This window comes from Myxocyprinus asiaticus, chromosome 18 (genome assembly GCF_019703515.2).
Source record: "Myxocyprinus asiaticus isolate MX2 ecotype Aquarium Trade chromosome 18, UBuf_Myxa_2, whole genome shotgun sequence".
NCBI classification, from domain to species: Eukaryota; Metazoa; Chordata; class Actinopteri; order Cypriniformes; family Catostomidae; genus Myxocyprinus; species Myxocyprinus asiaticus.
The window spans coordinates 28,865,695-28,887,933 of record NC_059361.1 but is presented as its reverse complement, the minus strand read 5'-3'; the positions used below and the strand labels follow the sequence as shown (position 1 = coordinate 28,887,933).

General features: G+C 38.7%; 1 protein-coding gene across 1 annotated transcript; it reads right to left on the bottom strand.

Moving 5' to 3' along the window:
- Positions 1-321: 321 nt before the first annotated feature.
- LOC127456421 (ras association domain-containing protein 9-like) lies at positions 322-12,785 on the bottom strand. The gene is made up of 2 exons (XM_051724900.1): positions 12,646-12,785; positions 322-5,154 (listed from the first exon to the last, which is right to left on the bottom strand). The coding sequence occupies exons 1-2, from the start codon at positions 12,690-12,692 to the stop codon at positions 3,870-3,872; spliced, it is 1,332 nt and encodes a 443-aa protein (XP_051580860.1). The 5' UTR covers positions 12,693-12,785; the 3' UTR covers positions 322-3,869.
- Positions 12,786-22,239: the final 9,454 nt, after the last annotated feature.

Below are 22,239 nucleotides of genomic sequence, written 5' to 3'. Positions count from 1 at the left end.
TTGCATTAATTCAATGTAGCAATGAGACCACACTCTAATGGAGCTTCTTAGTCTGTTCGCAGTTTTAAAGAAAGGAGAAATTAGGCAATTACTTGAAGCAAAATGACTCGGATGCCTCTTTACTGGCACTGATGAATGCTATGTACAAAAGTTTTCCCTTTAGAACTAAAATATTCCTCCAGTTGTGTTTGTACCAGGGTCAGAATGGATTATTTCTATAAGTGTTGTATACCACTTTAGCTGCGATGGGAATGTGAAACCACGACTTTCAGTGAACAAGTTACTATGTGCCACACTAGAAAGGACTGTTGATAACACATCTTTGCAATTACATTGGAGGAAATGTCATCACATCGCATTTGCTGTGCTAAAAAAAGCTCTCGGTGTGGTGGAAAATACAAAGTAATACAGTTTATAATACATTTGAATATAGTATATTTTAATTCAAATTAAAACATTTTTAAGATATAACAATAAATTATGCATTCATATGTGATACATCATAACTTATCTTTATACTGTGCAGTTGTTTCATTTTTGCTGTACATTTTGAAAGTCATTCTAAAAAGCAGATTCAAAAGTAAAGCTTACAGTATACAGTATATACAGTTTTAATATAAAACAATGTTATGTTCTTTGATCTTTATAATGCTATTGACCTATTTACAAAGATAGTATTAATTTATGTTCTTCAAAAATGTCTTGAGGGTAAAATGTCTTATTAGCTAATCTAGATAACTCTGTATTTACAGTACACTGTAAAAAATGTCTGTAATTTTCAGAAATAAAATGTTAATTGATTAACGAACATTAACTGTAAAAAATACAGTAGTTTTTTCAATAAAATGTTGTTAAAATTACATTTTTTAGATGTAAAAAGTATGATTTTCCTGTATAATTAATGTTAAAAATGTACATTATGTTTAACAAGAGAGTACATTATTGTAAAAATTACAATAAAAAACAATAATTGGGTGTTCCCACAATTCCATTCCATATTTCATTATATTTTATGGGAATAGTTATGTTGCTTCTTATTTTTAATATCAGTTATGTACATTGGGGTGTTCTGTTTTATATTTGATGTAGTTTAGTTAATGTTTACTGCATTATTTTAATTTCACATGTGTTACCCTGATGGTGTTTAGTGTTTGTGTGAGTGACACTGAGCACTGTCTCTACATGTTTATTGGTCATTGCTCATGGAAGGGCCACTGTTGGTGAACTTCATGTCATCATGTGCTCTTCTGTCATTTTTATGGTGATTAACAATACCTTATAAAGTCAGTTTCAGAAGGTTAATATACAAGTTTAAATACAAGTTTATGATGTTTTTTTTAATGTAAATTTAACAGAATTTTTTTTTTTTACAGTGCCATATTGATATAACTGAGTATAACTTTTTACAGTGTATGTAAACAAGTATTTCAAACAACCCAGTCTCATGATAAGTTGTAACAAATAATATGAGATAGCGAAATCTTAAGAAATCGTACTTGTGGGCTTGTACAAAAATGTACAACTTTTACTGCCATAGAAAAAAATAAATGAACCAACAAACAATGTTTTTAGGTTTTTCATAAGTTTAAACCCACACTCAAACCTAAACCTAACTATGATTTTAATAGGAAAATAACATACCATGGAAAACATTGAGTTTGGAATGAGATAAGGGAATCGTGTTACATGTTATTGACAAACATCAATCTTTTGTATTGCATAAATATGGAATGAGTGACAATTTGTTCACAGATGTTTCCTTTCTTAAAACAAAGTGTTAGGCCTTTTTCACATCACAAGTAGTGTGTATTTTTTTGCCGCTCTTGTTAACAGGTTAGAACATTCACATCGGAAGAAGAAGCAGAGCGTCAGAGCGAGGTTCAAGCGTTGCAGCAGCTGCAGTGCAGTGATTGTTCCAGCGCCAAGTTTATTTTTGCAGCGCGCTCACTCTGAATTAAAGTGACAGCACACTGTTGATGGACAAATAGAATTTGATTTAATATGAATTGCTTAACAGCAATACCCATATACACAGACGAGTATGCTGCCAAAGGTAAACAAATGCATGTGACAGCCCGTATGGTTAGCAATTTTAGAACTTAACTCACTCTTGTTTTGACGATGTATGACACAAGATTGATTGTGGAGTAACACAGTGCCATAGGACCCTCAACGTACTTTTTTTTCTTTTTTTTTCTCCCCAATTTGGCATGTACAATTCCCAGTGCGCTCTAGGTCCTTGTGGTGGCATAGTGACTCGCCTCAATCTGGGTGGAGGAGGACGAATCTCAGTTGCCTCCGCGTCTGAGAACATCGATCTGCACATCTTATCATGTGGCTTGTTGAGCGCGTTACTGCAGAGACCTAGCACGAGTGGAGGCTTCACCCTATTCTCCATGGCATCCACGCACAACTCACCACGTGCCCCACCGAGAGTAAGAACCACATTATAATGACCACGAGGAGGTTAACCCAACGTGACTCTACCCACCCTAGCAACCGGGCCAATTGGTTGCTTAGGAAGCCTGACTGGAGTCACTCAGCACGCCCTGGAGTGTCTTTGCTTGCTGAGCTACCCAGGCCCCCACTCAACTTACTTTTTAAATGATTAATTAAAAAGGAAAAAGTGTGGGATTCAGTTGCTTCGGCTGTTTAACTTTTTTTTTTTTTTTTTTTTTTGTAAGTGCATCATTATTAGGAAGAAAGTATTCAACACTTAAAAGTTTTGGCTGATATTTGTAAGGAGCATAGCAATTTCTAGCTTTTAAAGTGTTTAAGCAATTATTAATTAGTAAAGTAATCTGATTAACATTTTTGAGAAATAATTTTTACATTTTTGTAACTTACCCAACACTGTTTTTGAGCAACTACAATCTGTTCTGTGATTACAAACTTAAAATTAGCTAATAATTTACACAAAGATTGGTTCCTGTATAACATGTCCATCTCCACTAAAAAGGGTACCTTTTAATACAGGATATTACAACTTTCAACATGTAATTATGTGATTTAAACCAAAGAACATCAAGCTAAGTTTAAGCTTAAAGTAACACTTTCAAGTGATTTTAAAAAGGAAAATGTAGAACATTTTACCAAACAATTTGGACAAATTAGCTTAAACAAAGGTGACTTTAGCTGAAAGTTGAGTAGTTTGCATCCATGAAATAAGATTTCATGACTTTCATTATTTCATGTTTGTAATACTTATCAGTGGCCCACTCCAGATAAATTATGGTCATTAATAAAGGAAATACTTTACATAGTTACATTGAAATCACATTTGCGATGTGAAACAAGCGTTAGATTGGAGCTAAAATGTAATGCCAGTATTGTATAGATTTGAAATTCTGTTTGTTGATTGGTTAGTGTAGTACCTTTTATTTGATACTTTTAATGATATCTTATGATTTCGCCATCTCGTACAAATTTTTTAAGAGTTGTCATGACACTATGTTGATTTCAAATTGTGGAACATTTGGGCTTAATAAATATCATCAGAGTAATTTTGAAATTCAAACAAAACTAGAAGGTCTCTTTCTATAGTTGAACCCAAAAGATTATTATTATTATTATTATTATTGTGTAAATTTGTCAAACTGTGGAGAGTCTTTCACATATTTAATTTGGGCTTTAAGTGCATATGAGTTCTAATAATGTGGTTAAAAATCATAAGACGATAGACATAACATGAATTCACTTAAACAGTCAATTTTATATATGCTTCCAAAGCTGCACTATTACTATGTAATATGATTGTAACTCTAACGGCACAATAAATGGTTGTTACGCATTGTGCTTTTTTGTTGGAGTCATTAAATGCAGTATGAATTAAAGCATACTTGTTCAGTTTGGTTGTTTTTTCAGCTTGTTTAAACATCAGTGTCAAGAGAAGGTGACCTGTCCACGCAGGTGGACAGTGAGTCCTGACTGTGAGTAGAGCTTATTCCAGTGTCTGAATCAGTGTCTGTTGCATCTGTAGGGGAGCATGTCTTTCTCACCTTGCTGACTGTTTTCTGAGAGACAGTAGCCCTGATCTGGCTCTTCAAAGATACAGGGCTAGACTGGTCTGGACAGACCCCCAGTTCCAGTGCACTGAGTTGGGCAACAAGATGCTGGTATTCTTGGTCCTGCGATTGCAGGGCTGTTTTGTTCCACTGTATTTCCTTCTCGATTTCATGGGTTTGGGAATGGAGCGAGATCCCTGCTCGCATGCTAGACTCAAGTTCATTGCGTAAGCTTTCCAGCTCTAAAAGATCTGAGGAGGACAAGGAGAGGCCTGATTCCAGCTCCAGTTCTGGACTAGCAGCTGCTGCTCCTTTCAATTCATCTGAATCAGAGATCCAAGCACTGCTCCTCAGCTCCAATTCAATGTCTCGAGAAAGATGGTCAATGAGTTCTTGGTGTCTGCACAAATGTAATTTTAGTTGCTGTATTCCATCACTGGTGTAGAGGTACTCCTGCAGCTGGTCGTCAAATTGGGACATGGACAGGGTCAGCGTCTCACCGTCTGCACTCTCTGTGAGGCTGGAGCAAGGTGTGGGACTGTTCCTCAGCTGTTGCTCCACACATTCAATCTCCAGATCTAGCTTGCGCATCTCATGAATCTGTTGCCGGATGGTCTGGTCCTGGGAGATGATCAACTGCACCAACTTGCTGATCTCTTCAGAGCCTTCTGATATCTCTCCTTTCTGGATCTTCTCCAGTTTGCGAAAGGCCTTCTTCACCATGCGCTTTTGCTTCTCTGCAGATACGGTCTTGGCATACTGTGAAGGTCCTTGGTCCCATCTCTTAGATCTCGCTCCCCGAGACTTTGATGTCCTCTTGGTTCCCTTGGATGATGGCACAAATTCGCTGGTCTTTACCAGGACGAACTGTATGGAAGGTCTCTCATCACCCCAAGCGTTCCATAGCCGGAGAATTCGAGTGAGAGGAGGCAAAGCCCTCTCAAATCCCTTCCACCTCTCCAGGATGCAGAAGTCTTTAGGTTCTCCATGTAAGAGCCTCTTACTCTCTGGTATAGTCTTGTGGTCTTCCAATAAAGCCTTAACCACATCAGCACAGGTTGTGTGCTTGGTCACACCACAGACTACTTTTTCTTCCTGACATACCAGCACCTGGATTTCTTTCCCTGGAGTTTCTTCTGCAACTTTAGACCTGGTAAAGAAATATAACATGTGTGCACTTTAAAAAACCATAGCCACAAGTGTATTTCATATCCACAAGTATATATCTTTAAATGACAAAAGCATTTGATTAGATTCTCAAATCAATAAAAAATGGATAGTTATAAAATGGATAGTTCTGGCTGTAAAATCTGATTGGATAAGTCATGTTTAAACCTGTTGTAAAATAGCCGATGTGCACACACCTGTAATAGCACATATGCTTAATTCTATATTAATGGTTGAAGCCTTGGCTAATGATCTATATTACTTATTGTGCAAATTCCTCATTATTATTACTAATATGTTGGATTATTTATTGAATATTGGTGTATCATATTGCTGTTGCCGCCAAAAAAGCAATAGAATAATGTAGCGTCATACTGTAGCATAAGCAATAATGTACATTACAGTGATTTCACCATGTGTCACAGTCTGTCTCCCTCATTCTCTTCTAGGACTCTTATTTTGAAGTTTTCCCCCAGACTCCATTTCCCAGGATTCACTGCCCTAATCACTTCTATCAGTTCTTCATCATCTGCACCTGACTTCTATTCCCTCATTAGTTTCTCAGTGTATAAATACCCTCCAGTTTTGTTAAGTCTTGGTCAGTCCTTGAAGTGTTTCCTTATGAGGTGTTATGTTGTGCTTAGTTTGAATGTTAAAGATTTAGTGATTGTTCCAGCATTTGTTCCACTCCAGCATTTACTATTGTTGAGCCTTTCTTCTCTTTCCACTCCAGTGATTGTCCTACTCCAACGTTTATAATTAAAAGGAATCTACTCCTGCGTCACCTCTCATCCTTTCCAGGACACCCACGTTACACCATGGTTTAGACATTTCACTTAATGTCATGGTTAACCCGTTAACCATGGTTAAATCACTGAAATGCATAAACTTGAGGGTCTCCTTGCTTCATTTTAAAACATCCAATTTGAAATGAGCTAGCATATATATACTGAAAAAAGTAAAAAAAATAATAATAATAATAATATATATATATCGATCTACCGATCAGTCACAACATTGAAACCACCTGTCTAATATTGTGTAGGTCCCCCTCATGCTGCCAAAACAGTGCCAACCCGCATCTCATTCTGAGATGCCATTCTTCTCACCACAGTTGTACAGAGCGGTTATTTGAGTTACTGTAGATTTTGTCAATTCAAACCAGTCTGGCCATTCTTGGTTGACCTCTCTCATCAACAAGGCATTTCCATCTGCAGAACTGCTGCTCATTGGATGTTTTTGACACCATTCAGAGTAAATTCTAGAGACTGTTGTGCGTGAACATCCCAGGAGATCAGCAGTTACAGAAATACTCAAACCAGCACGTTTGGCACCAACAATCTTCCATGCGATTTTCTAATCAGCCAATCGTGTGACAGCAATGCAGTGTATAAAATCATGCAGATACGAATCAGGAACTTCAGTTAATGTTCACATCAACCATCAGAATGGGAAAAAAATTTGATCTCAGTGATTTGGACTGTGGCATGATTGTTGGTGCCAGATGGGCTGGTATTTCTGTAACTGCTGATCACCAGAATTTACTCAGAATGGTGCCAATAACAAAAAACATCCAGTGAGAGGCAGTTCTGTGGATGGAAATCCCCTGTTGAAGAGAGAGGTCAACAGAGAATGGCCAGACTGGTTTAAACTGACAAAGTTTACGTTAACTCAGATAACCACCCTGAACAATTGTGGTGACGGGTTGTACGGGTTGGCGCTGTTTTAGCGGCACGAGGGGGATTTACACAATATTAGGCAGGTGGTTATAATGTTGTGGCTGATCAGTGTGTGTGTGTGTGTGTGTATATACAGGTGCATCTCAATAAATTAGAATGTCGTGGAAAAGTTCATTTATTTCAGTAATTCAACTCAAATTGTGAAACTCGTGTATTAAATAAATTCAATGCACACAGACTGAAGTAGTTTAAGTCTTTGGTTCTTTTAATTGTGATGATTTTGGCTCACATTTAACAAAAACCCACCAATTCACTATCTCAAAAAATTAGAATATGGTGACATGCCAATCAGCTAATCAACTCAAAACACCTGCAAAGGTTTCCTGAGCCTTCAAAATGGTCTCTCAGTTTGGTTCACTAGGCTACACAATCATGGGGAAGACTGCTGATCTGACAGTTGTCCAGAAGACAATCATTGACACCCTTCACAAGGAGGGTAAGCCACAAACATTCACTGCCAAAGAAGCTGGCTGTTCACAGAGTGCTGTATCCAAGCATGTTAACAAAAAGTTGAGTGGAAGGAAAAAGTGTGGAAGAAAAAGATGCACAACCAACCGAGAGAACCGCAGCCTAATGAGGATTGTCAAGCAAAATCGATTCAAGAATTTGGGTGAACTTCACAAGGAATGGACTGAGGCTGGGGTCAAGGCATCAAGAGCCACCACACACAGACGTGTCAAGGAATTTAGCTACAGTTGTCGTATTCCTCTTGTTAAGCCACTCCTGAACCACAGACAACGTCAGAGGCGTCTTACCTGGGCTAAGGAGAAGAAGAACTGGACTGTTGCCCAGTGGTCCAAAGTCCTCTTTTCAGATGAGAGCAAGTTTTGTATTTCATTTGGAAACCAAGGTCCTAGAGTCTGGAGGAAGGGTGGAGAAGCTCATAGCCCAAGTTGCTTGAAGTCCAGTGTTAAGTTTCCACAGTCTGTGATGATTTGGGGTGCAATGTCTTCTGCTGGTGTTGGTCCATTGTGTTTTTTGAAAACCAAAGTCACTGCACCCGTTTACCAAGACATTTTGGAACACTTCATGCTTCCTTCTGCTGACCAGCTTTTTAAAGATGCTGATTTCATTTTCCAGCAGGATTTGGCACCTGCCCACACTGCCAAAAGCACCAAAAGTTGGTTAAATGACCATGGTGTTGGTGTGCTTGACTGGCCAGCAAACTCACCAGACCTGAACCCCATAGAGAATCTATGGGGTATTGTCAAGAGGAAAATGAGAAACAAGAGACCAAAAAATGCAGATGAACTGAAGGCCACTGTCAAAGAAACCTGGGCTTCCATACCACCTCAGCAGTGCCACAAACTGATCACCTCCATGCCACGCCGAATTGAGGCAGTAATTAAAGCAAAAGGAGCCCCTACCAAGTATTGAGTACATATACAGTAAATGAACATACTTTCCAGAAGGCCAACAATTCACTAAAAATGTTTTTTTTGTTGGTCTTATGATGTATTCTAATTTTTTGAGAGAGTGAATTGGTGGGTTTTTGTTAAATGTGAGCCAAAATCATCACAATTAAAAGAACCAAAGACTTAAACTACTTCAGTCTGTGTGCATTGAATTTATTTAATACACGAGTTTCACAATTTGAGTTGAATTACTGAAATAAATGAACTTTTCCACGACATTCTAATTTGAGATGCACCTGTGTATATATATATACTGTTTATAGTCCAGATATAGGCAGCCTAACTATGCTTTTTAACAGTCTATGATAATGCTGATGACAGATTCACATCTGTACCTCAAATGACACACTTCATGGCCAATATTATTCAGGAGAGCAGAAGGCAAATGCTTTTTGTTCATAACAAATGTATCCTAACCTCCATTATCTGAAATGGTTGTCTCATAATTTTTCAGTCTGTGCACTCTCACAGTAACATTATGTATGACTAATTTAGTCTCTTAGTTCTTTTGCATTATGATCATCAAATTAATCCATCCTTGATCAAGTCAGTTCAGCAACTATGATAATGAAAAAAAAATTGTGACTATTGTAGAGGTAATTTAAAGGCTTTTGCAAAATTGCAAACAGAAGCAGGAAATAGTGTTTATCCTTTTAAATATACAATTTTTAAAAGATGATGTACATTAAAACTCTGGATCTCATGACAAATTAGAATTATAATAAATTAATGTTACTTCTTTGCTGTTAACATTCTCCCTTTAGGCAAGGCCAATGCCAATTTTCAGCTTTAAACCAGACTCTTTTATAACTGGGAGCTCCCATGTCTGGCTACATATCAGCTTCCAGAGTGAAACAGAAAGAAATGTTTTCAGTAGAACCGTTTGTTTGTCTATCCTTTCAAAATCCCTTCAGTCTGATATACTGGCATTTTGCTTTCCACAAGGTGATAAAAATACAGTTGGTGTATTTTGTGCATCTTGATGAATGACCTCAAAAGAATGCATTACGTATGCAACAATGTGAGTGGTTAGATAATCTTTAGAAGACCATGCTACCCTAAGCAAAAGTAAATAGTTGCACTAGTCACACAGAAAACCACTTGATACACCATTGGCATAAATACAGACTAATACAATTACAAAAAACATTTCATAGGGCTAAACTTTATCTCTTAGACCCAGATAAGTCCACAGATCAAATGTAAGATTTGCACATGGTTGATACTGTATGATTTTAATAACTGTATGCTGTTTTTCACAGTCAATCCCACAGACACACCTGTGCAAGTAACTGCATATGACATAATTTTAATGACATCAGAAAAGAAATGTGCAACCCTGGCTTTTACATAATAAGCATGTAAAAGTATAACTTGTGCAAACATGTCAGCTGCACTACACGCAAATATTCAATACACTACAATACAATGCAAATATTCACACTTAACTGGTGAACACAACATTCTTATCTTCACATACTATATAACTGTAATAGAGTTTGCTAAATGGATTTACTCTAAGTTACAAAACATTTAAATTATCAACAACAGCATACTCTGAATTCAAAATTGTTTTCATGAAATTGCCTTTTTTATTTAGCCTTTTCCAAAATCCTCATGAGTACAGGAAATAAATGAGGAGAGATGGAAGCACCTGTGTTTGTCTTGTGGGAAAAATCAATGGTGACCAGCAGCATCCTGTTATATACATCCGGCCACCAAGTATATGTATTGTGAGGCAATGGAAAAATATGAATTTCAAAATATGAAATATGAATGGATATATTGCAAACAAATGAAGTAAAGCTGACCAAAAATAAAATAAAATAAAATAAAATAAATGTGTATACTGTACATTATACTAGCTGTCTTTTCAGTACAGTAACATACTGTAAATACAAAAGTTTTTACTGTGAATATTTTAAACATTTGAGACATGTCTTTGCTATTTAACTACACAGAAGGTACATCTACGGGTAACTAAACACGGTAGAAATCTTTGTGGTGGTACAGTTAAATAAACTGCTTAAAATCAACACCAAAGCTGTGTTTTAAAATGTAGATTAGATATATCTCTTGTGGCCTCATAATTACAACACCAGACACATTGTGGGATAACCAATGAAGGTGAAAAGAACAGAACACGCTGCTTCTCAACTGAACAAGCAGATACAAAAATGTGTTACCGTTAGACATGATCAGTAATACAGAGAACATTCTCTATCCTTACAGGTACAATATAGTGTCTGGACAAGGAACATAAACCCAGTTTGAACTTTTGTACTTTACACAAATATGCTAGGGAAACAACAAATTGATTTAAAAAAGATGTATAGGTATTTTCCAGAACTATACTGCATTAACATTCAGAATTCATTATCTTATATTTATACACTCAGTCACAGTAATATTGATAAAAGAAAATCAATCTATATTGGATAGTTGTAAAATCTAAGTGACCATGAATGTCAAGAGTAGATGTGAGATTGTATTATATGGATATTGGCTGTGTCATCTGATTTATTAAGAGGAGTCTGAGAGGGCAGAGAAATTTTAGTGGCCAAATGTGAACTGCAGAAATACAGGAGTGAGAGAGACTAAAGTTAAGAGAGGAATTCATAAGTCACATGTTCACACTATAATGTAAGGAAACATGCCATATTCACAGCACAGTAAAACAGAGGCAGGCTATCTAAAAAAGGATGAGAGAACTTTGAGGAAAAAACAGTTTTTTCATTGTGGTTCACTGATTTACATGAAAACCCCTTTCATTGAGAAGACAAAACATTTCCATTACATTTCTAACTGGAGCAGTTTGTCTCAATAGCACTAAAGCAATAAAGCTAAAATGTTGTAATGATACCAATATTTAGGCTACTGGAAAGTGATGTTATTCTATGCACTGAAATAACTCCACACTATGGTAGCTGAGGTAGTTAAGTGAAGCTTGATAATGACTCACAGTTGTTTAAGCATACAGCATGTTTTTTTTTTTTTTTTTTTTTTTTTTACTAAATCAATCTAAGAATTAAAGCATTAAGTATTTATAAACCAGCTGTTAGAATGGCATTCTTCTGTATGAACCACATGAAATAAAGCAGACACTAAGTTAGATCACCTTTGATTAGTTCTTCATCTGAACATTTCAGATAATTACAGCTGGCTTGTGCTTTACATGTGATTTTACTGCATCATAAAACATAGCCCAATCTCCCCTCAAAGAGCCTCCAGTTTAAACTGCTAAAAGACTGGCAAAACCAACTAAAATTCTTGCATAGAAATTGCATTTCTGGCAATATTTTTGGCAGCCTTTATTCGCTGCACATGTGTAAATATACTTTAAGGGATTGAACCCCTTCTCTAATTATACAAAAATGGATAATCTAATATCGGGAAAAACACCACATAAAACTTGCCTGGCCTTCATGGCATAGCCTTAGAGGATTATTAAATCTCTTTAATCTGACCCACAACAAACACTATTTCTGAACAATTAACAATTTAGAACATTAAGTCTAAGACTTTAAAGTCAATTACGGTGGTATCGATAACAGGATCCTTCTCCACTTCAGCCAGGTTTGCTTTTTATTCAAAGCAATAACACATAGGTTTAGAGTAAAACAAAATATTTAAGTATAGTATAAAATATATAGTATCAAATAATATAATACAATATAAATATAAATATTATGTGTGTGTCTGTGTGTGTGTGTGTGTGTGTATATATATATATATATATATATATATATATATATATATATATATATATATATAATAAGTATTTTATTATGTTATATTAACACACAACTTGGAGGCAGATAAACGTGGAAAGACAATTCAATAATTTAAGACCTAAACAAAACATATAAGACAAAGCTCAATCTTTCCCGTTCTCTTCAAGCACACACCCAGATGCGCTTATATACTCACTCTCCCGTCCGACATAAGGGATTTAATATTTAGTCGGAAAATGACTCTCATTTGAAGACACTCATTTGGCGTTACTTAACGCCAGATACCTGCATCCTAGAGGCTCCATTGCAAGCAGAACAACAACAGCATTATTGTAACTCGACTCTCTGCGACCATGTAGTAGAACACTTTAGCGAGAGCTAGTGCTGTTGTTAGTGATGTGAGTTTACAGTACACTAACCTATGATTAGGCTATTATACTCGTTTCTCATTGTGAACGGTTCAGACAAAAGCGAATGAGCAAAACCAGAAAAACGTTTTGTCTTTTACGCCCATTTAAACTAATATGCATATTTATTTATGCTATGACATAAGAACATTTTCATATGAAATAGGAGTGAATCATACCTGCTCTTCAAACGCGCTTTTAGAAAGTTTCTTCCAAAAGGAGCCATTGCGCGTCACCGAGTGTCAATATGAACACACTGGAGCGCCTAAAGCTAATCAAGAAAGTGCCACTGAAGTGCTGGTAGGAGGAAAAGTTCAACAACTAGTGAACTTCAAAGTATAAACAACGCTCATCGCGCAGGGCCTGCCCACCACACACGGAGGGAGGCGACAAAACTCAAGACTGTGTGTAGCTGATGATTGTGATACCATTTCTAACCTAATGCACGGTATTATAATGGATCATTCATAATGAATCATAATGTATAACTATTAAATCTTGACACTGACATCACTCACACATTTGGAATAGAACATTTGTGTTTTAAAGCAATCAAAATAAAATACTGTTTTATCTACAGACTGTATTGAGAGGAACTCTCAAGGTTACACATTGCACTGACGACTGTCAAAACATTTACCAAAAGCCTTCCATTTACAATTTAGCCTACCTCTAATACTAAGAGCAATAACAGAAGTATGGCGGACAGTAGCGCCATGTTGGATTTTGTAGGAAATGAAAATCAGGCTGTGAGTGATAATCTATTCAGTGGGTTTTATTGAGCATTCAGGTCAGTGGTGTAGTAGTGACTGAAGAGGTGGGCATACTGTGAATTTATCGAGATCCAAAGAAACAAACAAACAAACAAAAAAAAAACAAACAAACAAAAAAAAAAAACATGAAACATGGTCTCAAAAAGTCATACATGTACACTTATATAAAAGGTGTAAGCACATTATATTTTTCATTACATAAATAAATAATGATAACAATTTATGGTCCGTTGTAATCATAGTCTCATTTGAACTTACAAAATTTATGTCAGGGTAAGACAGTTTGTAGCTGGCATGGTGTAGCTACAGTGCACTACTAAAACTTGATATTAAATATCTCTTTAAATTAATAGGTTTGATTAACTGTTCTTTTAATTAACAGTGAAAGGGGTAACACTTTATACTTTATAATAAACTAAAACATACATTATCTTATGCACAATAAATTGTTAAGCATTGTGTAGGTAATGACTAATGTAGTAATGTTCACATTAACACGTTATCTTATATTACGATATACAGTACATAAGAATTACTGATTAGGCTATTTGTTTGTTTTATTTGTGTACAAAAATGTTCTTTTCTGTGTATAGAGTGAAATAGCTTTCCTATTAAGAAATATAAATTAAGATGATTTGATATCACAAGGAAAAAATTCACCACTGACAGCAGTAAAAGACAGAAAAAATGACTTTTGATACAATAAGTGGTTCCCTTACAACTCAGTACACTTGACATGGTGTCACTAAGCTGACGCTATGGGGAGTGTCCTCCTATACGACCTAGTTGAAACCTTTCTACAATAATGGCAATTCTAAAATTGGCTTTGGTGTTTAAGCCCCGCCCTTTTAGGTGGGAAGCTGTCCGGTATAAAAGCGCGTGTGCAAACACCATTCCTCAGAATTGTATTCCTTCAAGACAGCAATCCATCTCTTGTCTAGAAGCCTTCTATTACTTTGCCGTCGACATACACGAGTCAGCGGGCAGGATCTTCACGGCAACAAGAAGACTCTCCGCTCCCCTGCAGTGTTCCGGTGAACATTTACTCCACCTCGTCGCTTGATACTTCGCTGGTGAACGGGCTACTTTGGCATCCTGATTCCCCGCAGCGCTTCGGCAGGAGTTTTGTATCCTTATAAGCTATTGTGATATTGTGTATATATACAGTGTGTATATATATATATATATATATATATATATACAGTATATATAACTAAAAGAGCCGCTTACGTGTTCACGTCTTTTTAAAGAGGTCGTTCCGTAAGTGTTCATTATGCGAGGGACACATCCCGCCGTCAGATCAGCATGAGAGCTACATTCACTGTCTGGGCCACACCCACGCAGAGACAGCTCTCATAAAGACAGACTGCCCTCACTGTGAGTGCATGAGTCTCAAGACGCTTCGCTTGCGAATTGCCCTCATTCTGAGGGATGATTCAACCTCCCGTGCCCTCCCACCTGCCTCTTCTGTTACTCTCGAGGGATCACAGGAGGAGGCACGGTGGGGCCGTGAGGTTGAGCAGGATGAATTTGAGGTGGATCTCGTGCTGGCACAAGCCCCATGAGCCCCTCAATCTCCATATAGTGCGTCTATGCCAATACAGTATGTACATGATGAGATTCGGCCCTCTGCAGGAGTACACGGCCTCGTCACGTTCAGCCAGTAGCGGGCCGTGCATTTCAAGTCTAGGCCTATAGTGTGATTCATGCCATTAAGAAAATGGCAGTTTCACAATGAATAAGACACCCTATGCCTTTGGGCATCATACATTATGTCACAGCTAACTAGTAATACCAATTGACATTTTAAAAACACGTCCACGCACTTAATGCTCAAGCAAGCCTAATTTTAACTAAAGCATGAATGTTTTGTGAAATGAATGTCTCCCAAACAGACATTCAAAAATAATAATTTTTCATATGAATCTTCCAAGGAGGTCTATAATACCTGGAAAAATCTATCTAATAATATTTGCGATTTAAATGTTGCTTGCAATAAATTTAGTTTCGTCAGGGTACACGTTTATGCTGCGTTCCATTCAAGTTGGATGAGTGATATTCCTACTTGATATCTCCGACCATAAATGCATTCCATTCCCCGATATTTGGAAGATGATGTTTAAGAAAACAAAACTGCAATGCTCCCGTTAGCTTAGCAGGGTTTTGACTCTCATTAGACATGTCTCCTAGCAACCCAACTGATAAACAATGCTACAGCACTAGCATTTGTGCTACAGGTGTATGATTATCAAAAGAGATTATAATGTTTTATACACCTGTTTCTGCAAGCATTTGTTAAACAAGCTTTAATATAATGTAATGTGGAAACAAACTCATTTATTGATATTATTTAATAAAGTGAATGTTTATCACTTACTTTGTATATCTCACTGAGTGTCAACATGTTTGTGTGATATTATGCCCCTGCATCTCGGCGAAATCGGAGTTGAGAATTTCTGCATGAGCATACAAGTTGTAATTCTGATTTCAAGATGCATTCCATTGCACTTTTCCTAGTACGAAGTTGTCAAATCCGACTTTCCAAGTTGAATGGAATGCAGCACTACTTTTCAAAACTTGATCCGACACTGAATGCTCAAGCAGCCTAATTTACACTTAGAAAACTCCTGATGTTGCTATAACAATGCAAAAAGCACTTACCAATTTGCTTGAAGTGAAAATCAGTCCTCCTTTCCTGTTTAATAAATTCAGCAATCACAGGGTCATGCAGAACATCTCCTGTTTTTAAATCCATAAGGATCTCTTTCTCAATGGTGATGTGGCAGTGACAGCCGACTCGTCAGCAAGATCTCGCGCTCTTCGCTTTCAAATGACATCACTTAAAGCATGATTGCGTCACTCAAGGCCAGCTAGAAGGCCTCGACTGGGACATATCCTAAAGATCACACCCACCAAGAACAAATAAATCAATCTGATGGCTGATGCATCTGACAATCTGACATTAGTTGCCCATTCATTTGCACTGTTGAGGGATTCTGAAGAAATTCTGAAGGCCTGACGGGGTGGAGCTCAAACTCACGCGCTGCTTCGGCTTCGGGCATGCGATTTGTGAAACAGTTTTCACACTTTACTTGTAAGCATCAAGGAATAAATTCTGACTGGATAAATCATTTATCTCTATTTATTTGTAGATTAATTAAGAGTGGAAAGCTATTAAAAATACATAGGCAAAAAGGTCAATGAGAATGAAAAATATTTATTTATTTGGCATGTTAGGCCAGCAGAGAAGGCTTTGCTGGCCCTGACAATTTGCCACTGCGTTCAGCGGTTCTGACGCTGGGGATGATGTTATGGGGATACAGTGGTCAATGAATGACGTTGCCGCCCCTTCCCCCAGCAAGGGCAAGGAGTGTGCATGCGCCACTGATGAGGAGATGCTTCACGTCCTTGATGAATGGTTCTTGCAGTCCGGACGCTGTCAAGCAACCGCGTTCCGCAGATCTGCCCCATTCTTCCTGGAAGTTCATAACAAACTAGAAAAATCCTTGCACGACACACCATACTGTTCCCCTCTTCCCCACTGCTGTTTGTTGGGAAAGGAATATTGTTGTTCAAAATGTTGTTCAATATGTTGTTTCTGTGTCTCACATTCAATCACATGCAATAAAGAATGCAACAAAGAATACAGCGCTAGTTGCACATGCATAAGACACTCAACCTTTTTCAATAAAGAGCTTTCCCACTTCAAAGCCCACACATTTTGCACAACCGCTTCCCAATGGTGAGCGGTGCATTATATCATACAATGAACAAACCAAACTGCCCTCTGTCCCTTTACAGGCATTTCCGGCTGGGTGCTAAAAATGGTCTAACATGATTATACGATCCAATTCGCACGTTGGCTGTCCTGTTTCAACAGTGTTCTGTCTTCCACGGTTCTGTCCGAAGATGTGCCGTTAGCCGAAATACACAATCTTCTCGCTAAGAACAAGATAGAGGTTGTTTCAGATTAATTAATAAGCCTGCTGTCCCGCTGCGTGAATGCATGGCAAGTCCTCACGGGCGTGTCAGACTGGGTGTTTAAAACGATCGAGCACAGTCATACGATTCAGTTTGTATGCCGGCCCCCTCGCTTCAGTGGCGTTTTGCAGTCTGTGGTCCGACCACAGGATGTGCCGGTGTTGCATGCGAGAGAGAGACTGCCCCAGACTGCGACACACAAAGCGGGATTTACAGCCGTTATTTCCTCGTTCTGGAGAAGGATGGCGGGCTTCGGGCCATTCTTGCTCGTCACATGCCTATTCAAAATGTTAACTCAGAAACAGATCTTATCATACATCCGTCCTCAGGACTGGTTTGCATCAATAGATATGAAGGATGCGTACTTTATGTACCAATTACACCGCATTACAGGAGGCTTTTTAGATTCACGTTGAGGGAACTGCATATACATTTTATGTCCTTCATTTCAGTCTGCCTCAGGCTCCCCGCACGTTCACAAAATGTATCGATGAGGCGCTCGCCCCATTGAAAATGAACATTGTGTATGTTTTGAATTACCTCAGCGATTGGTTATTACTAGCCAATCAGAGGCGCTACTGAGCAAACACAGAGACTTGCTGTTTTGCCATATAAAAAAATCTGGTCTAATGTCAACTGAGTGAAAAGCACACTTTTCCCCAGCCAGTAAATCTCCTTTTTTAGGAGTTTGTCTCGACTCCATGAGCATGCCTGTGCACCTCATGAACAAGCGTGTACAGACCATTCTTTGGTGTCTGTCTCAGTTCAAACTGGAAAAACATTACCACTGAAGTCATTTCAGAGAATGCTGGGTTTTATGGCGGCAGCATCTGCCGTCATACCGTTAGGTCTGTTACACATGAGACCTCTCCATTACTGACTCAAGCGATGTACCACATTGCACCTGGAGCCTCGGGCGCATGCGCATCATGGTGACTCACTGCTGTCTGGCTGCTCTAGCACCATGGGCAGTGCCGGCCTTCTACCAACAGGGTGTTATGCTGGGTCAAATTTTCAGAATGAAAGTGCTGACCACAGATGCATCCAACACAGGTTGGGGCGCGGTGTGTGATGGACACCTGACTTTCGATACTTGGACAGGTGCGAAATGGGTGTGGCATGTCAACTGCCTGTCATTCTAGCTTTGAGAGCTTTTCATTCAGACATCGTGAATCATCACATTCTGATTTGTTTGGACAACACAATAGTAGTGGTGTATATAAGTCAACAGGATGCGCTGACCCACGTATGGCAAGTATGCGTTTCCCCCGGTGTGCCTCCTTCATTCTGTCATCAGCAAAGTCAGAGTGGACATGAAAACAGTCCTGTTTTTTGCACAGAAATGGCCCAATCAGTCCTGATTTCTGAAGATAGTAGAAATACTGGACGGGCCTCCATGGCAAATACTGCTGAAGAGAGACCTTCTCTCTCAAACACAAGGCACGATTTGGCATCCCCAGCCAGAGCTGTGAAGCCTACATGTGTGGCCTTTGAACGGAGCACAGCCGGTAAGGAACACCATTTTACAGGCTAGAGCACTGTCCATGTGATGCCTTTATGCACTGAAATGAAATGTGTTCACTAATTGGTGCTTTTCACACGGCAAAGACCCAGTGAACTGCCCCATACCTGAAATTTGTAAATTTCTTTAATAGCGATTGGATGCAGGGCTCACTCCGTCAATGCTCAAAGTTTATGTGGTGACTATATCTGCAGATCATGCACCTGAAGCCGGCACCTCTATAGGCAAACATGATTTAATCATAATTCCTTAAGGGGGCGGGGCAGCTAAATCCCCCTCGCCCGGCTACTGTCCCGACTTGGGACCTAACTTTGGTCTTAAATGTGCTCGCAGGGCCTCCCTTCGAGCCTCTGGACTATGTTGAATTATGTGTGCTTTCTCTTAAGACCGCATTACTGCTGGCTTTGACCTCAGTAAAACGGGTCATGATTTGCAAGCACTGTCAGTTGAAAATTCATGTCTGGATTTTGGTCCGGGTCTTTCAAAAACCACTGTCAAACCCAGAAAAGGCTATGTGCCTAAGGTTCTAACCACACCCTTCAGAGCACTGGTGGTTCACCTTCAAGCCTTCTCCCTCCTCCATTTAATTCGGATGAGGAACAGTCCTTGCGTTTATGCCCTTTGCGAGTGCTACACACATGCATTGAGCGCACCCGCCAGTTCAGACTGTCTAACCAGCTCTTTATGTGCTATGGAGGATGCACGAAAGGAATGTCCGTCTCCAAGCAAAGACTTTCTCACTGGATCGTTGATGCGATTGCCCTGGCTTACAAGTCGCAGGGTGCGAATTGCCCAATTGGTGTTAGAGCACACTCAACTAGAGGTGTGGCCTCTTCATGGGTATGGACGAATGGTGTATCCTTACAAGACATATGGTTTGCAGCAGGATGGTTTTCTCAAAACACATTCGCAAAGTTTTACAACCTAGACCTAACGTCTCGCTCATAGCAAGTCATCTTTGTCTAGAGCGCTTGCTATTTCATTGGCCAAACATATACTTTTGTCCCTCTTTTTAAGTACGGACTCCCTGAATTTTACACAACTGCCTGCACTCAGACTGTTGTATTTTCTGTTGTAAGTCACAGGTACTTTCATTACAAATAAACTTCCTTCCTGACTGGGTTCGTGAAGGGGTTAATTCATACTACATGACTACAGTTCATTTATCCATTCTAAGTGTTCCCCTCATGGCCCACCATGAGGGTCATTGACTTGCGGCATACTCATATCGGTCGCCGTCCCGTGGGACTGCGGCATCATGTTTCCTCTCTGGAAGGTTATGTCGTGTAGTGTGGTGTGATGAGACTCTGTTCCCCATTATGTCAGCTTAGTGATGCAATGTCAAATGTACTGAGTCATAAGGGAATGTCTCGGTTACGTATGTAACCTCGGTTCCCTGAGACGAAGGGAACGAGACATTGCGTAAGCTGGCTGCACTACAGACTACCATAGCCAATTTTAGAAGTGCCGTTATTGTAGAAAGGTTTCAACTAGGTCGTATAGAAGGACACTCCCCATAGCGTCAGCTTAGTGACACAATGTCTCATTCCCTTTGACTCAGGGGACCGAGGTTACATACGTTATGGGACAAAATCCTACTCGCTGTTCTGGCGCCCATACGTATCATCACTCATTTTAGGTTGGCATACACAAAATCCATGGAAATATAGGTGGGCATACGGAATATGTCTGCATATGCCCTAGACTACACTACTGGTTCAGGTCACGTCTGTATGATTTACGAGTTAGCGCACATGAACGCCACCACAAAGTTGTATTTATGGATAGGAATCTCGGGATTTTCTTTGAGCCAGGACTTTTGGAGTTAAGGGCATGTTGATTTAAAAATCATGTCGAAGCACATTGTTATTGGTAATAATTCAGTTTTACTTGAGGATGTTGACTGTGCAGTTTAGTTGGTATGCATTTTTTGTACTCTTAATGAAGAATAACGATAAAACTTGCCAGAAAATAAGACTCATTTAGCTGATTTAAACAGTGACAAGCATTTGCAACAAAACTACATTTCCCATCATTATATGTGGCCACAAGAGAACATAAAATAGATTGATAAACGTTAATTACACAATGAGTGGCGTTGCTCTTAATTTTTTTTCATTGATGCTAAAAAAGCTTCCTGCCTTCGCTAGTAGGTTAAGTAAAATAGAGAGGAAGATATATGAAATTGTTAAAGGGGTCTGTTCTTTCCTACTATAATCACTGTCCAACCTCGTAGCTACATACAAAGTTCCCATGTGAACTTGAATGCACTGATACTTTTGATTAAATTGGTGTTGATCGTTCAGCTGACGAAACACTGAAAATAAAAACAGTTCAGTGGACAAAAATTCCAGAAAACATGAGTTGTGAAAATTAGATGTGATTTAGTAGCTTTATATATAGCTTTGTAGCAGTGAATGCCTTTGAAGAGACAGTCTATCCCTCACAGCCTTGTTTTCAAAAATAAAATATGGCGCTACTCTAAATAAGGTCTATACAGAGTAGTAATTGTCCTGCTCGAGAGCAACGTCCTTTGGAAGTATAGACTACAAATGGATATACTTTCTTGATAGGATTTTTATTTCTATGTGACTCCAAATCTTTCATATTGCAAGACCTGAAACTGCTTTTGAGCTGAAGTGTATAATTTCTGTGCCACTAGTGTCACCAAACAGATCTGCAAAAATAAACGTTATGTTCAAACAGCTTTTCTGAACACCCTTCCCGTCTCTCGTTGAACAAACAAACAGATAGTCCCGCCCCAAACTCAAGCCAACGTGCTACTGTATTTCGGACTGGACAGGCCACTCAAAACAAACAGAATGATTTTTATAGTGCAAAAGATACACAGTGTTCACAGTTTTCGAGTAAATCAACCTATGAATGGCTTGTAGTTGTGTCTGCATAATAAGCTTGGATAGAATAAAGTATTTTTACATCTAAAACGTCAAACACTTCTGCTTAAACAAAGTAGTTAAAGATGGAAAAAAGGTATAGCCTATGCTAAGGAAATAAACACTATAGAAAACACAAGTCAGAACAGCATGACTTGCCCGGTATGGAGCACCTAAACTGTAATACCCTTAATATCAACCAGTTCAGATAAAACTCTGGCATCGTGCATCCTCCTCAATGTTATCTTTCATTATCATGCTTCTAAGAACTAATAATAAATAATAAATTCACTCCAAGGTGAATTCACTCCTAAATAAATTCACTTATACACTCCCCCCTCCCTCCTTTAGAATGACGAGGAACACCAAATGAGCAGTTAGGAAAGTTTTGACGTCAACCGCCAAAGTGGTTGGCATGCATTTCTGAGGTGCCTGCTGATGTCATCATGACACAGGACAAGGGGGCACGGAGGGAGGGATGGAGAGAGATATGGAGATGGATACGGGAGGGGTAGGAATGATAGTGTGGCTCCTCTGACATCATAGAGGCTCTTATATACTGGATGGAATGGAGCCCACTATTCCTCACTTCACTTCTGGGAA

Bases quoted from the DNA above. Each gene is read 5' to 3' on its own strand.
- LOC127456421 (XM_051724900.1), bottom strand. From the start codon at position 12,692: ATGGCTCCTTTTGGAAGAAACTTTCTAAAAGCGCGTTTGAAGAGCAG. The intron at 5,155-12,645 runs GTATGATTCACT...TTTCTTTACCAG, and splicing joins AAAGCGCGTTTGAAGAGCAG to GTCTAAAGTTGCAGAAGAAA.